General features: G+C 41.2%; 1 protein-coding gene across 1 annotated transcript in view; it reads right to left on the bottom strand.

The window, feature by feature from the left end:
- METTL13 (methyltransferase 13, eEF1A N-terminus and K55) overlaps positions 1–16,432 on the bottom strand; it is a 104,746-nt gene that overhangs the window by 82,763 nt on the left and 5,551 nt on the right. Inside the window, exon 2 of the mRNA XM_086957641.1 lies at positions 13,988–14,747. Within this exon, the coding sequence (XP_086813767.1) occupies positions 13,988–14,747 (760 nt within the window). The remainder of the gene's footprint in view (positions 1–13,987; positions 14,748–16,432) is intronic.

Raw genomic sequence — 16,432 nt, 5'->3', positions numbered from 1 at the left:
CTACCTTTCTCATCCAACACCGGGAAAGGACTACAAAAGTAATAAAGTTCATTCTATCAGAACAGAGGTCAACTCCCTATAACAAACTGCGTCCTGGTCAGCGTTCTCTTTCTTGAGTGCAACCAAAACCTTCCAGTATCATTCTTTAATCTCCTTTGGTCGAGTCAGAACTCAGGAAAAACAACATCTTGTCACTCTGCTGTCCTATATAAAAATGACATTCAAACTACAATACACAATGCAAGTAATATTCACGTCCTAGAATACATTTTCCTCAAACTTCAAGTCATCAATCCTATACTTAAAACTTACGAATATCTCAAAACCAGGACCGAAGTCTTTTCCACCACATCTTTCCTGAAGCCAAACAGGGAGGGAAGTTCAGAGAAACCTGGGCAGGAATAATCCTTGTCTCAGTGTCCTCAATAGAATTGAAACTTTCTGTTACGATAGTTATGACATTTTTATTCTACGTCAGGTCGAGAGGCAAGGATTATACTAGTTAAAAGCTTGTCCACCACCAAAGATGCCATATCAATCACCGGTCCGAAGACTAATCTGACGCATTAAGAAAATCATCTAGTCAAGCCCCTAGAGTGAAGGCTTTGGAGGCCATAGTCCCTCTTAAAGAGTGAGCTCCGAAATGCGACACATCAATACCCACCTCATGCATGACCCAAAGGATCCATCAAGCAATGGTGGGAGAAGAGTCCACTTTGAAAAGTTTATTTTATGCTATCAACAATTACCGCACCACTGGGGAGCAGACGTCCTCTGTCAGATTCTTTTCCACACATAACATGAGGGATTTCTCAAAGGGCGGATAAGATATAACACTTGCATTGAATTTTTTTCTTTGGGAAATATGGAAAGTAAGCCCCTGTGGGGTAAAAACCCGACCAGTAATGTCAAGTGCCCTCACATCAGAAAGACTACGACAAGAAATTAGGCATAACATCATTGCCAATTTAACAGACAAATCTTTCTGGGACAAAAAAAAATCATTGCGCTGCCTGGATTTGAAGATTTGAAGCACCTTGTTGACATCCCACAGGGATGAATACCTTGGCTCCGGGGGCTGCCCCAAACGAATCGCTCTCATTAATTTGCACACAAGCGGGTGCTCCCCATGTGCACTCCCTGGATTGGCAAATGGCCAGCTGAAATGGCCGATCAATATGAATTAATCCTTCGATATGCCAGGCCTTGCGAAGCCAGAGGCCAAGAAATACATGACAGGGATACCCTCACACCCAAAGGGATCCTCACTGAGTTGAAGCCAACAATGAACCCATCTGGAACAGCAGACTTGTTTTCTTTGGTGGTTCCATCAGACAAGGCCATCATACTTTCAGCCTCTTGTGAAAGCCCTGGGATCCACCAGTATTCCCTGTAATCTGCCACACCATGAGAGGCATTCTCTCTTATAGAATTAACAGTTAAGTTGCACAGATCTTGCGCGTGGGATTGAAGAATCCCAGTAAAGTTCCAGAAGAAACTAAACCAAACTTAAGCGCTCTAAAACGGAATGATCAGGACCATAGTTGCCTGTTGACACCTTATAAATGGGTTGAGAGTAGCATGATCATAGTAAATGAGAGAAACGTGTACGCCTTCTCTGCCAACCAATTCTGAAGAAAGGGGTCCGTCACCGCCACCAGTGGGTTCAGCTTGCAACTGAAATATCTGCCCACTTGATGGTCCAGCCAAGAGCAAAAATGTCTGCCATGAATGGGCCCCTAGCGTTCCTCCCATTTTCTGAAGACCTTCAGGTCTAGTTGCCACAGTCTCGTGTCCGGCCATTACCTCAAACAACCGCCCACCTCCTTGTTAGAGTGCCCTTGGAGATATTCTGCCGACACATTGTGGGATAGGCAAAAAGCACAAAAATCTTTGGCTAGATCGGCCAGGAGTTTTGATCTGGTGCCACACAGATGGTTGATATATCGTACTAATATGCTGAGTGTGAGATATGCGCACCTGTTCCTACTGATAATTCCAATGTTTAACTGCTCGATGGATCAGTGTGCTGGGCCTGACGGTGTGTACCCATTCACACCATGAAACATAAATGAATGGGGGGTAGGGGGGGCAGTATCCAGACATGCATGCTGGACTCAGGCAAGCACAACTTTATGCGATATACAACCTTTCCTAATCTTAACGAAAGCACTTCAACAATATAATCATACAAAAACAACTTTCATCTTGTTTGTATTCAATTTGTAATCCATACAATTTCAGCCATAGAAATAAATGTTACTAAACAATATATACAAATACATTCCTCGATAAACTCTGATCATCACAATATTTTATACTTCACAGATGACTTGAGCCCAATGAATTTCGGGACTCAATATGTCCCTTCACCAGAAGCATCATTGTAAAACATAAGATTAACAAAGCATAATTATACAAAAGTACACTGATATGAATCAGTCATCAACAAACCCCATGTACGAAATGTAGTATGGGTTAAAAAAACTACATATCTCCAATGATGAAGATACAATAATAATATCTGTTGCGTGAAGATAAAGAGAGTGCAACAAGAATGAGTCGAAACAGATAAAGAGAAAAAATTAAAACCAACGTCAGATAAACTATACTCACTCAGTGGAATACTCATAAGCAGATTCAACATATGGAATCCTAAATGTCGCTATTGTGCTGTAAAAAAAGAATTGAAACATATTCATTATCAATTTTTGCCAATAAACCAACAAACAATGCCCAGTGCAATCTAAATAGTCCATACCTTTGAATTTAAACGTAAATAAACGGAGATGTCACTGGCAGTTCAGAATGATCTGCTCTATAAATGATCAAACTATGAGCCAATGCCCCTTTGTCAATACCTCGAAGTGTAGACAAAAACAGCCATCAATTAGATCTCTTACACTAATTTCTCGTCCTTTTAACAATACGGCACCCATAAAACAAAAAGAGCGACTGTGAGTAACACGCTACTCTTTACTACTAACAATAAAGTTAAGCTCCTACTTCCTGCGTCAATAAATACTGAGAACCAAGCTTACCAGTCTTCTTCTCTCCATACACTTCCCAAATTCAGCGCTTTCCGATTAGAATCTCCGCTGTACTCCAAATGACTACCGAGACCCGATCACGTGACGGGGGAGCGTTCCTACATCATTCTAAACAAGTAGTCCTCGTAATTCAAAAGATATATTACCGTCGACTGAAACACAAAATGCATTGGTGATAACTGTATCTAGCAGTTTTATTCTACCATTACTGCTTCCACACAATACGCATTTAGTCCAAATGGAACAGCAATGTAATTGGAAGCATATTCTTTAGTACCATGGCGGCCATCTTAAAACGGTCTACGCTTAAATACTAACCTATAAACAACAAAGATACATCACAGCTTGAGTCTATAATATATCATTATACCTCCTAGGAAATCAATCCTCTCCAGTACTACAAAAATTATACAATCTTGTATATGAAATACTGAGGAAACATAGGTACTGTACACCGCATCAATACTCTGTGTCAAAACATGTCAATAACTCGGCAATGCTCTTAAGGAAATTACCTGTCAGGCACCGGTCTTTAATGAAAAAAATCAATAAGGAATAAAAAATAAAAATAAGAAAGAAAGAAACCACCATAGTGACGAAAGAAAAAAGTGATTGTTTAGGAAAGTGTCCATAGACTGAATAATGTGTAAGACGTACCTTCCAAACATGGGTCTACTGCTTCATCTTTGTAAAAAGAAGTCTAAGCATCATCAATGTGATTGATTATGTTAAAGGAAACAACTCATTTCTAATCTGTCATTAAGTTCTCGCGGTTTCAATGTGCCTAAACGTTTCATCCAGAATGTTTCTCTTTGTAATAAGCACTTATTAATGTCCAAACCTGGCCTCATCTTCACCATTTCAATAATTTGGAATTTAATTTGTGCTATTGAATGATGATTTTCAATCCAGTGTGTCGCTAAACAAGGGGTGGTACTTACATTATTGGTATTGCAGTTGATGAGGATATGTAATTTGTTTAACCCCTTTGCAGAAGCCTTGGGCACAGGGAGAGCCCAGGGGTGGGCCTTGTCTGTAAAAACAGCAGGCAGAGCACCCTCTGCCGGGTGGAAGATCTTTTTAACTGAGGCTTGCAACTTGTCGAGAGATGTAAAGGTGGCCACAACTTTGCCTAACTCTTTAATGAAAGGTTCCCCGAAAAGCCCTCCTTGCGCCACTGCACCCGCATCGCCAAATCTCCTAATTTGGGATCCACCTTTATTAATAGGGACTGGTGTCTCTTCGCTGACAATGCACAATTGGCATTCCCCAGGAGAATTACTGCATGTTGCACCCAGCCAGTTCGTGACTCTGGGGCGATCGCTGCAGCGGAAGCATTGATTTCCTCGGCCAGCTCTAGAATTTTCACAAGGGGACACAATAGCCAATAACTTGTCCGGATAGGAGTTTCAAGATCTGTCATTACCCTTTTTGGGGTCCCGAATATACTTCTGGAGGAAAGTGGCCATCTTAACATCTAACATCTATTTCTGGCATAAGGGCTATTTTGCCGGCTAGGGGGGGGGGGGGGTTTCCGCAATCGGCCTGCCACATAGTTTCTTACTTTTGTCGATGGGAAACACTCTGCAGATCGTGGATGCACCAAATCACCAGGGTCCAGCAGTCGGTGGCGTCTTCGGCCTGGACCTCTGAAGATGCGACAGGGGAAGGGCACCAGGGCTTAGAGGGACCCACTTCATCGTTGGTATTCCAGAGGGAATCATCATCCTCCTCCGGTGACAGGGAAACGGGGGCGGGGGGGAGCTTGGGCGGCGCGCCTACAGCGTCCTAACAGTGCACATGAGGAAAGCCTTTAGTTTATCAAATGCACAGAGGTCCATGGTAGGGTCTGGGTTAAGTTTGTGGGGGTTGCAGAGGAGACTGCTTAGGTTCTTGAAAAGCACCTAGGGTGCTGGACTCACCATGGGCAAGTCTAAGGGACCTACCTATGAATGCGCCAGCTGCAGAAGGCGCCTCTCAAAAGGCCCCATGGCAGAGGCAACCGCCTGGTAGAAGTTATCATCTAAGGGAAGGACTGTAATGGACTCATCCTCTTGGTATTCTTGCATTATGAATTGTATGTTACACAATACCAGGCAATAGAGGCAAGGACTCAAACAAGGAAAAGAGCATATCTGGGGTGACCAGACAGATTTGAGCGCGCAGAGCACGGTAATGACTGTAGGTCCCGACTTAGGGTGCCAGAAGCAATGCCAGTAAATATTTGTTGTGCACTAAGCACTGGAGGGGTATTAGCCCCAGGGCTGTAACTCCCTTAATCTCAAGCAGGGCAAAAGATACTTGCTGCCTGAGCCCAGCCCCACAAGAGTCACTGAGTGCGAACTTGCTGTTTCAGGGAAAATTAACTCCTACTAAATACAGACCCGGATTGACCAGGCATCAGCCGCTATCAGTTGTTTGCTCAGTGAGCGAGGATATGAACCCCAGCGGGGCGTCAAGGGCTTCCAGGTGGTTACAGAGAAGTCAGAGGGCTCCGTCTCATTGGTTTCGCTGACAGAATGAGCAACAAGGCACACATCTCCAAAGCAGACTGGTGCACTCTAGTGGGCAGAATGCCTCACCACATTCATGCGGCCCTATATAAAGAAACGTATCACAGGCCACAAATGGAGCGCTGACATGAACTCCTGCGGCAGGGCTCTAATTAGGAAAAACAATACATGTTAAGCATTCACCTAGGTTAATATCAGGAGTAAAAGATAAGACTTCTCTGCTGAAAGCAGGAAAGACAGAGGACGTTGACCAAGAAGCAATTTGTTATACGGACTGGACCTCTGTTCTAATTGGATGAACTTCATATATTAGTCCTTTCTCTGTGTTGGATGGGAAAGGTAGTTTAAAGCTGAGCTGCTGGAATTAATAAAAGGAAGAAACTTTTGAGCATAGTCCTCGCTACCGGTCAGGACACAGAATTACAATAACCGATATATACTTGTATCAGTCGTCAAATAGAGGTCTTGAACCCAAGATTTCCTCACTTATACAGATGCCCTTTATCCTCTATACCACTCTGAGTATGACTTCTACACATGTATACCAAAATTTCCTCTTTAATAATGGTAAAACAGCTAACTACACATAAATAATCAAATGTATTAGTTCAAATACTATATTGGATTAAGGATTATTAAAAAACTAAATTGGCATGAATACCTAAGAGCCATCAAGAAATAGAGAATTGAAGAAAACCCTTCAAGACAGCGAGGAGCCTAGAGGATAGAGAAATTACATGGTATGAAATGTGCTTTAAATTCCGAAAATGAACTATGGTATATAATATAAAAGTAGACTTCGGTCCATAAAGTTAAATCACCCTTCTGTTCTACCTTTAATGTATGTTAGGCCCAGAAAATATCTAAATGTAATCCATTTGGAAACTGAGCTTTAGTGGATTCTAATACTAAGACATAGGATTTTAAATCCGTATTTCAACTTGTTCGTTAGGCAGGTTAAGCATATCGGTGTAAGTGAATACGTAGAAGTTTAAGACCTCTACTTGATGGATGACAAATATACCTCTAGTGTTGAAAAGTTATATATAGATCTTTAAAAATAAATGCAATTTGACAAATGTGTAGCTGGAGAATGCACATCTTATCAGATGGACTTGACTATTTGAAAGAGGTTATTATAATTGCCTGCTTGGTTGTGGTTCCAACATCCATGAGGCATATGAACCAAAAAAAAGCTCTGATCATTGAGTGGTGTGTAGGGTAAAATGCATCAGCATAAGTGAGGGAATCTTGTCTTTAAGAACTCTATTTCACGGTTGATAGAATTATCTCCATCACTATAATTCTCCAGACAATCTTTTAAAACAAGTGAACTAACAGGAAAATAGGCATATTGTAAGATCTGAGTTTATCAAAGAAGAAACAGACACTTGTAACACCTTAGGCCATTGGTAACAAACATTTTAGAGAAACCTCAAAAACCCTATGCCAATATGGTTGTTGCGGTATATTTGGTTCATCCGCCCCGCATATGGGTTGTTGGCCGTTATCATTGGTTGCTCCAAATTTGTGGTGTTGCCAGCCTCAACCCGAGGCACCTCTGGCTTGTAGTGCAGTGTCCAGAGAAAGGAATGAAGTGTGTAGAAATTAGAATCTCAAAAAAAGGAAAAAAGGTTTAAAAACTGAAAATCACCCTGGATCATTTTAATTATCGGTGTGATTTTCAGATTAATTAAAAATGGATCGGTACTACCCAATTGATCGAGTTACCAGATCATGGTAGTTAGGTACAGTTATCACACAAACGTCGACATGTTTCTGCTCCGTCGGCCCACAGGGGTCTATAGAGCATTCGTCAGGACTAACAATAAAACAAACAAGGTACGTATTACTCACACCATTTGTGTTGTATTTTGATAAGAACCTGTATACATTTCCAGGGATATTGCCTCCTCCAGTTTCTGAAAGATAATAAGGGGAGTACATAGAGAAATACACACTTATTGGGAGCATCCTGATTTAGGCTTATGCATTAAGTGGAATAAAATTGTTATTCATTATTTCCAGAATTTTATCTCGTTTAGGAGGGGAGGGTTTTAGTGGAGAGGGTCGAGTATTTTACGCTGCAGACATAGTATTTTTTATACTTTCGAAATTCATTAGTTATTGCCCTGTATTCGAAAGAGCTGTTTATATAAGTTTATAATGAACCATTACGTGGTGGAAGAGTGTTTTAAATTCTTACGTACAGGCCTCTCGGGGCGCAATGCTATAAAGCCCTTAAGGTATGGGAACCGCGTTAAGTTGCAAGCACGGCGCGTTATCACGGAGGAAATAAGTTCTTAGCTTCTTACGCGCTGGCCTCTAGGGGTCCAAAGAAAAGAGGAAAAAGGCCCATTAGGTTAAGGCAATCGTGTTGGATTACATGCCCGTTAGGTTAAGGCAAACGTGTTGGATTACATGCGCAGCGCGTTGGCATACCTTGTAACTGAGGTGTACTCGCTTGCGTCGGGGGAACCCTCTGGGCTCAGAGCTGTATTTAAAAAAGTATTGCATTAATATCTATTGCACGTAGTCACCTTACCGGGATTCAGTAGTTTCAGAAACAGCGCTCCGCCATTACCCGCGTTAGATTGCAACCTCGTCTTGTGCTGACTCTGCCCCCGGAATGCTAACAGATAAGTCCCAAAGATGCGAAAGAACTTTGTTCGAGAAAGAACAGAGGTGGGTGGAACGCCTCAAAACCCATGAAAATGGACTTAATGATTGTATTCCTTGGCACCAGTTTTCGAAATGATCCCATTTCATCATGAAATATTTGCTTACTCCCTGTAACAATTACAAAAGAGCTATACTTATCCCCTGTATCGATAAAGTTTGCTAACAAAAAAACTTGAACCCATTACGTGCTCTGACTACGTAACTAGAAGCTCCTGCCCCTTTAAAAATGGTCCATCCAGCCGGAGTCAGTTACTTCCGGGGGCAGAGTCAGCACAAGACGAGGTTGCAATCTAACGCGGGTAATGGCGGAGCGCTGTTTCTGAAACTACTGAATCCCGGTAAGGTGACTACGTGCAATAGATATTAATGCAATACTTTTTTAAATACAGCTCTGAGCCCAGAGGGTTCCCCCGACGCAAGCGAGTACACCTCAGTTACAAGGTATGCCAACGCGCTGCGCATGTAATCCAACACGTTTGCCTTAACCTAACGGGCATGTAATCCAACACGATTGCCTTAACCTAATGGGCCTTTTTCCTCTTTTCTTTGGACCCCTAGAGGCCAGCGCGTAAGAAGCTAAGAACTTATTTCCTCCGAGATAACGCGCCGTGCTTGCAACTTAACGCGGTTCCCATACCTTTAGGGCTTTATAGCATTGCGCCCCGAGAGGCCTGTACGTAAGAATTTAAAACACTCTTCCACCACGTAATGGTTCATTATAAACTTATATAAACAGCTCTTTCGAATACAGGGCAATAACTAATGAATTTCGAAAGTATAAAAAATACTATGTCTGCAGCGTAAAATACTCGACCCTCTCCACTAAAACCCTCCCCTCCTAAACGAGATAAAATTCTGGAAATAATGAATAACAATTTTATTCCACTTAATGCATAAGCCTAAATCAGGATGCTCCCAATAAGTGTGTATTTCTCTATGTACTCCCCTTATTATCTTTCAGAAACTGGAGGAGGCAATATCCCTGGAAATGTATACAGGTTCTTATCAAAATACAACACAAATGGTGTGAGTAATACGTACCTTGTTTGTTTTATTGTTAGTCCTGACGAATGCTCTATAGACCCCTGTGGGCCGACGGAGCAGAAACATGTCGACGTTTGTGTGATAACTGTACCTAACTACCATGATCTGGTAACTCGATCAATTGGGTAGTACCGATCCATTTTTAATTAATCTGAAAATCACACCGATAATTAAAATGATCCAGGGTGATTTTCAGTTTTTAAACCTTTTTTCCTTTTTTTGAGATTCTAATTTCTACACACTTCATTCCTTTCTCTGGACACTGCACTACAAGCCAGAGGTGCCTCGGGTTGAGGCTGGCAACACCACAAATTTGGAGCAACCAATGATAACGGCCAACAACCCATATGCGGGGCGGATGAACCAAATATACCGCAACAACCATATTGGCATAGGGTTTTTGAGGTTTCTCTAAAATTTTTGTTACCAATGGCCTAAGGTGTTACAAGTGTCTGTTTCTTCTTTGATAAACTCTACTTACCCTGGGGAATGAAACAGACATTCAAATCCCTAATCCCCCCCTATTGATTAATTAATATTGTAAGATCTGGCACACTAGGGGGAAAAAGTCACCAAAGTTGTGCGTTTGTTTGAAGACTTTTTAGCCAAAAGGAAAAATTCCTTGAGATTGTCTGAGGTCTATTAGCTTAAAAAGAACACAATGCCACGTGGCGCTTAGGGTCAAGAGTAGCTCCGTATGTGAAAGAATTAAGTTTGAGACACCTATTAGATATTCTATGCAACTGATGTTATTTCTGGGCTTTCTAGATAATATTTTGTTGGAATAAGTGAAAAAGTTGAACTTTGTTGTTGCACATTATAATGATATCTAGTCTATTTAGAAGATGTTAGTGCAGTATATCCTGTCAATGAATAATTTTTTCAGTCACATGGAAAATCTGACATTCTGGGGCAGACTATGATGTCAGTCGGAGTTACCTCCGACCAAAATCATCACAGAATTGGGACCGACCGACCTCTGGTCGGCGGTCCCGACCGCAGAATTACATCGACATCTAGTCTATGTAGAAGATGTTAGTGCAGTACATCATGTCAATGAATAGATTTTTCAGTCACATGGAAAATCTGTGACATTTTGCCTCCGACCGACATCGTTGTAGAATCGGGACCGACCGACCTCTGATCAGCGTTCCAGACTGCAGAAGTCCAATGCAACCGCACATACTGGCCGTAGAACACACGCTGCAGGGATGAACAGGGAGAGACCATAGGTGCACCCTTGGCCCACAACTGGAGGCTGCAAAGAGAGAAGGGGGCCTTGTAAGGGGCCCCCAAACTCACTTTTCCAAATGCTTTCCAGGTCAGAAAGCCCGGCATGGAAAGCCTGTGGGAAACCGAGCATCGTAATCCAATGGCGGAAACGCCGTCCATTGGGATTACGGGCCAGTCTCCAACTGGCCGACTGGCTACTTGAGCCGGTCAGAATCCAGCTCGAATAACCAGCCAGTTTCAATTCTGACCGCCTAGACTGTAATTAGGCAGTCAGAACTGAAATGGACGATCTCAGGCAAGAAGCCTCCGACCTCAGGTCGGAGGCTTTCCGACCGAGATCGTAATAGGTCCCTGTGTCTCCTTCATTTGAACTACAATATATAAACCGTTGGGCAACAGTTTTTCAAATTTTGGAATAGGTCACTACTGATTATTATGATGTCTGAAGCTGGTAACATGTTCAGGTAACAAAAGAAAGTTATTTGGCATGCATTTTGAAGGGAACCCAATGGTACCTTATGAAGAGGTGGGTCCCTAGATGTTGCAAATTTTGCTGAAGGCCTAAACAGTGATCACTACTAGCTATGGGTTTAGAAGTAATAAGCACTTGTAGCCTTACATGTGCCAATAACTGTTTTTTCTCTTTTCTGGTCACTACAGTACAACTATACAGTCTGCCTTATCATGGGTATTTATTGAATGTACTTTGGGGACAGCAAGAGATTCTCCTGATTACTGCGAAAGTTAACCAGTGAATGAAGATGTATGAATACAAACAATTACATTTTAAATTAATTTTTATTTCAGTGACATTATAGTTAGCTGCCCTAGTGTGTCATAGCTGATACATTCTGTATTGCATATCTGTTGCATATGGAGACATAAAAGAGTTTTAGTGTGAGAAATGTGAAACCAATCAGGGAAACATGGTGAACTTCAGTAGTGACTGTTCTTGGGATTGAAATTTGATAGCCCGTACACAGTTGAGGTAGTGTTTATAGTGGATAGTGACAGTTAAAATTGCCAAATTAGCAATTTAATCTTAAAATGGATACAGGGGTAATGAGTTGAACAACGTTACTTTCATTTATTGTTTCATTATTATAGCTATGAGCATGAAAAAAATGATATACATTTATTTCAGTATTTGATGGACGGAAAAAACGATGGATTTAGGCCCAGATCTCTGTACTAGGGTGAATGTATGAAATTTTTCTGCATTCTGTCCATCAATTGTTCTTTTTGCATTTGTAAAATGGGATAACACAAGTCTGATTTTAAATAGATTTCGTAATGATGTATGAAACCATAAACGATTACCTGTGATATTGGATTCAGAACTTCACATTATAAACTATTTGTATTCAATCTCAAAATTCAGCCACTAACTGACCTTATGCACTATTTTTCATAATGTGGTTAGCAACAGAAGAACTAGAGCACTTTTGAGACCATGTTTTAGTTACCAACTGTTAAGAAGGGCCAATATAGACTTTAATAGTTTTTAAATTTTTAAGATCTACGTAATAAAATGAAGGACTCTAGTGCTGCTTCTTTTAAGGAAAATGTGGAATACAAGTGAGGTTACTATTTTTAGGTCTAGGAGGTTATTATTGCCATTGCCTCCTACCGATTTTTTTTTTTAAATAATGTTTGAGATCCCTTACAAGGAAATGCACAGAATTTGTTTTTTAAAATATGCATCAATAATAGCATTTTTAATAAATTATATATAATAAAATATAATTGATTGATACATACTGTGCTAAATTTTTTTTTAAATGTGCGCGTTTCTCTTTAGTAGATTTATCACTGCTACACTTCCCTGGAAAAGCAGAGGACTCCTCGCCGCGAACCACACGTTGGCTGTCTTTTTACAATTTATATATATTTTATGGTTATTGAATTAAACACAATTAAAAAGAAGTTAATTTGTTTGATTCGGTTACAAAATTGTATATAGTGTAGACAAGTTGACTGCTTTTGAATGGTTAACCTAGTAACAACATTATTTTATGCCGTTATGATAAATATCAATGATCAAGTGATTGCAAAATAGATTCTCCACACATGTGACCGCCTTGCGATGCAATTCTGTACTTTATGACATCGTGTAAGGGCTTCTACAGTACTGGGTGAGTTTGTGTTTAAGTAGGAAATACCTTTGGTCTATTGGAATTCCTTTAGGCGTTTATTAGAGAAAACACAAAAAAAAATTAACGAGAACTATGCCAAGTTAGCACTGGGTGCAGGCTTGGTTGAAAAATTCAAATGTACTGCCAATGGCCACAGGTGGGGTGTGCTCAGCCTAGTACAGACTTTACAAATTATTATTTATTATAAAATTATGTAAATTAAGGAGGGAATGAATCATGGAGTCAGCATATGACAAATTCCTAACTGATAATCACACTAATATAGAATTCTACAGTTGATCCAGATTTGAAAACTCAAACCGAGTGGTATGGAGACAAGCATAGGAGTTAGACTGCCCAATAGAAGTGCTTACATTCTCAAAAGAATTTCGCACAAATTCTGGAACTTTATATGGGGTTGGTACAGTATACCTATAAAACAATGTCTACGTAATTTCCATAAGACCGAGACACTTCCATGTTACCCTACAACGCCTTTTGTACTAGGCTCTGCAATCATGGAAACACCTTGTGGCCTTGATGTTGAACGATGAGAGACAAGGTGAGAAAAATTATTTTGTATTTTATGAAGCTGAAAACAATACTGAATTCCAAACATTTTGTGATTTTTACAATTCTAAAAACAGTGAAATGTCTGACAAATCAACTCAACTGGACTCGTTCTTCAATGCATGTCAGAGTAAAGCTACATGCCAGTGCTGACACTACTAGAGCTTTGCTCACCTGTCCCTCTGTGCTACAGGTGTGTTTTGTTGATTAATTTTGTATGAGCTTTAATACAATTACCCATCTGTGACCCCAGGTACATTCATAGTAGAATTTTATGAATATGTCCATTATTTCCCTGATCTTTTTTCCAGAGTCAGACGCAGAGCATAACGCCCACTTTAAGTTTCTCGATAAATGAGTAAACATCATAATTCAGACTACGGGACTCTACTCTCATCAGCTACCACTTTCTGGTCAAAAGTAGCCTTGAACGCGTGTAACAATTACCTCTACATACACCTGGATCCGCACTTACTACAATCCAGGCCAGTAGCACCAGCTGACTTCACATTGGCCATGAAGTGATGGTCATAGGAGGATCACATGTTGGATTTCATATGAAACATGAAAAGGTGAAACTAACTTTAACCTAATAGACAAACCATTAGAATCTGCAATTGTTGGGAACAGAGACTAATAGTGTAACGTATCCATTGTAAGATAAAAACCATGCAACATAAAGACAGGATTTGGGTAAAAAAAATACTATTGCTTAGCACAAGCCCATCCCTCGCCCCCACCATGAGATAGATGTACTTACTAATGAAGGCTGCAAAATGATTGCCGTGGGCTATTCGCACGGCAGGGCTGTCAACTATATGCAATGTGTAACGAGTTTTGCCTGTGTCTTTGTCACACAGGTCCAGAGAGACATCCCCAGCACCACCACTGCAACTCAACTGGTGTCTTAGCAGTGCATAACGCTGTCTCTCCCTCACTGCCTCAGTCAAATGTTCTTCACTCTCCATCCGCACCGGTTTGTCCTGTTCATTGGCACACATCTCCAAAATCCTTAATGTTGAGCCTGGCAGTTTCTTGAACTTGGTCATGACGAAGACAAAAACTGGCATAGCAAACTGAGTGTCTGGGGATGAAGATTCAATAGCCCCGTTCTCGATCTGGTGAACACGCACCATCCAACCTTCCTTGGTAAAGTGGCCCACAACCTTTCTCAGAATGTGATCCTGTGCCAAGGAAACACATAGGTAGCGGCCGCCAACCTGTAGCACTCGGCTGACCTCGGCAAACATCTGGTTCACCCTTTCCAGAGTCATCTGCTCCTCATCTGTGAGAACAGCGTCCAAGGTACCCTTATCCAGCACCACTTGAAAGTGCGAGTCTGAGAAGTTCATGTCCAACATATCCATATGCTGGAAGGTCATCTTAGGCCGTCGAGCTGCATTACGCTCAGTCATCTGTCGGATAACGACCTCGCTGATGTCAATGTTGACCAAGTCCTCATACCCCACATCATACATCTGTTCACTCAGCTCAGAGTTTCCGCAGCCAATGACAAGGACCTAAAAAAATAATCATACATGAGAGAGAGAAAGGAGGAGTTGGCAACATCTTTATCTGCAGACATAAGGGTATTTTCAACAACTGGTTTGCAAAAAAGAAAAGTTCACACCAACCATCTATTATCACAAACCAAACAAAAGGTCAACCCAAGTTCCATGGTAATTGCATTGCGTGCTCACAGTTTCTCACAAGAAGGCACCTGATTCTTCAATAGTATGGCATCAATAACTGGGAAATCTGGGTCAAAAGAGATGAGCAGTAAATATAAATAATTCGTAGAGATATGTAGCCACTACCAAGATAAACTAGTTTGAAACCCCCTGGCCTTATTAGAATAATGTAGCTCTCGCCAAGAAGGCACTTTCTCTGACCTGCTTCAGTAACCTGTCTTGTATCTCTTCTTTTGATTTATATTTCTTGCTATGCTCGAGTGTTCTATGGAGAGGACAGGTTTCTATGGGCTAGCCTTGAGCCCATCTAGAAGCTAGATTTAAATCATATTTTGTGTCTACCAGAACGGGCCTCACAATGTAGGCTGAGAGTCTGAAGGCCTTGTGCTCTTTGGACACACCCACGGTTTAGAGTTTATCAAGTAATGAAGCCAACTTGGATTTTTTTTTATGTGAATCCTAGCTGCTGGGTGTATCATGCCAGACAAGTGCCCATTTGGTTTCCCTCCACTGCTACATTTCTCCTCGTTACAGGGTTATGTTTAAAGGGCAGCAACAGTGCGTTAAATAGGTCGGTACTCACCGGTTCAAAACATGTCTCTATCCTATACCACTAAAAAACCACACATCGCAAACTCAACCCAAACCCACACTATACATAACTACATTCCATCCAGATGCACACTCCCTGCTCATGCAAAGCACCATCTCTACACTCTACTTACTCCTGACTGACCCCGATCTGTCACCACTAAGCCTATACTCAACCTTCCATAATTTCATCCACCAACACCCTCTTCCTCTTTTTACCAACCAAACACAATCACACAACCCTTACATTCCATTCTACCACACATCTTACCTCTTACAACGATCATATCTAAACACAAACTCTTAGCTCCTGTCCATCCCCTCTCACACACCACATACCCTCCTTTCTAAAACACATCACCTCTGCCTTTACCATACAGCTTCCACTCATAATTTACATAAAAATACTTCTCAGGAAAGAACTACATTATCTCCTCTCACTACTCATCAAAATAAATCAAAACATAACACACACCAGCACAACAAAATCTCTCTCACACACACACAACCTCATAATACTTTCCACCAGAAACTACAATAATACACCAACGCCCACCATCCTGGCTACACAAATAATACAAACCCTCAACCAACTGTATTGGCAATCTTTCTCTCTTCCCCCACACCTAACATTTTACTAGCAATGCAGCAAATATCTTTCAACCGCCTCTCTTCCACTGGACAATTTAGAACCTTGCAATATGACCCACATGTTGCACCAGTATCACCCCAACATACACCTTCCACCCTAAACAGACGCAAACAAAATAAACAACAACATGCCACTCTTCACAACTTTACATTTCCATATCTACTGCATAACAAGGCTACTGCACAAAAAAAACACAGCTTACCAACTCACTCTCACCCACCATTTCCACCACCTACACATGCAGACCCGACAGAACGCCTTCTTAGCATGC

This window comes from Lissotriton vulgaris, chromosome 1_1, assembly GCF_964263255.1.
Source record: "Lissotriton vulgaris chromosome 1_1, aLisVul1.2, whole genome shotgun sequence".
Lineage (NCBI taxonomy): Eukaryota > Metazoa > Chordata > Amphibia > Caudata > Salamandridae > Lissotriton > Lissotriton vulgaris.
The sequence above is the reverse complement of the archived record's forward strand: the minus strand, read 5'-3'. Positions and strand labels throughout refer to the sequence as shown.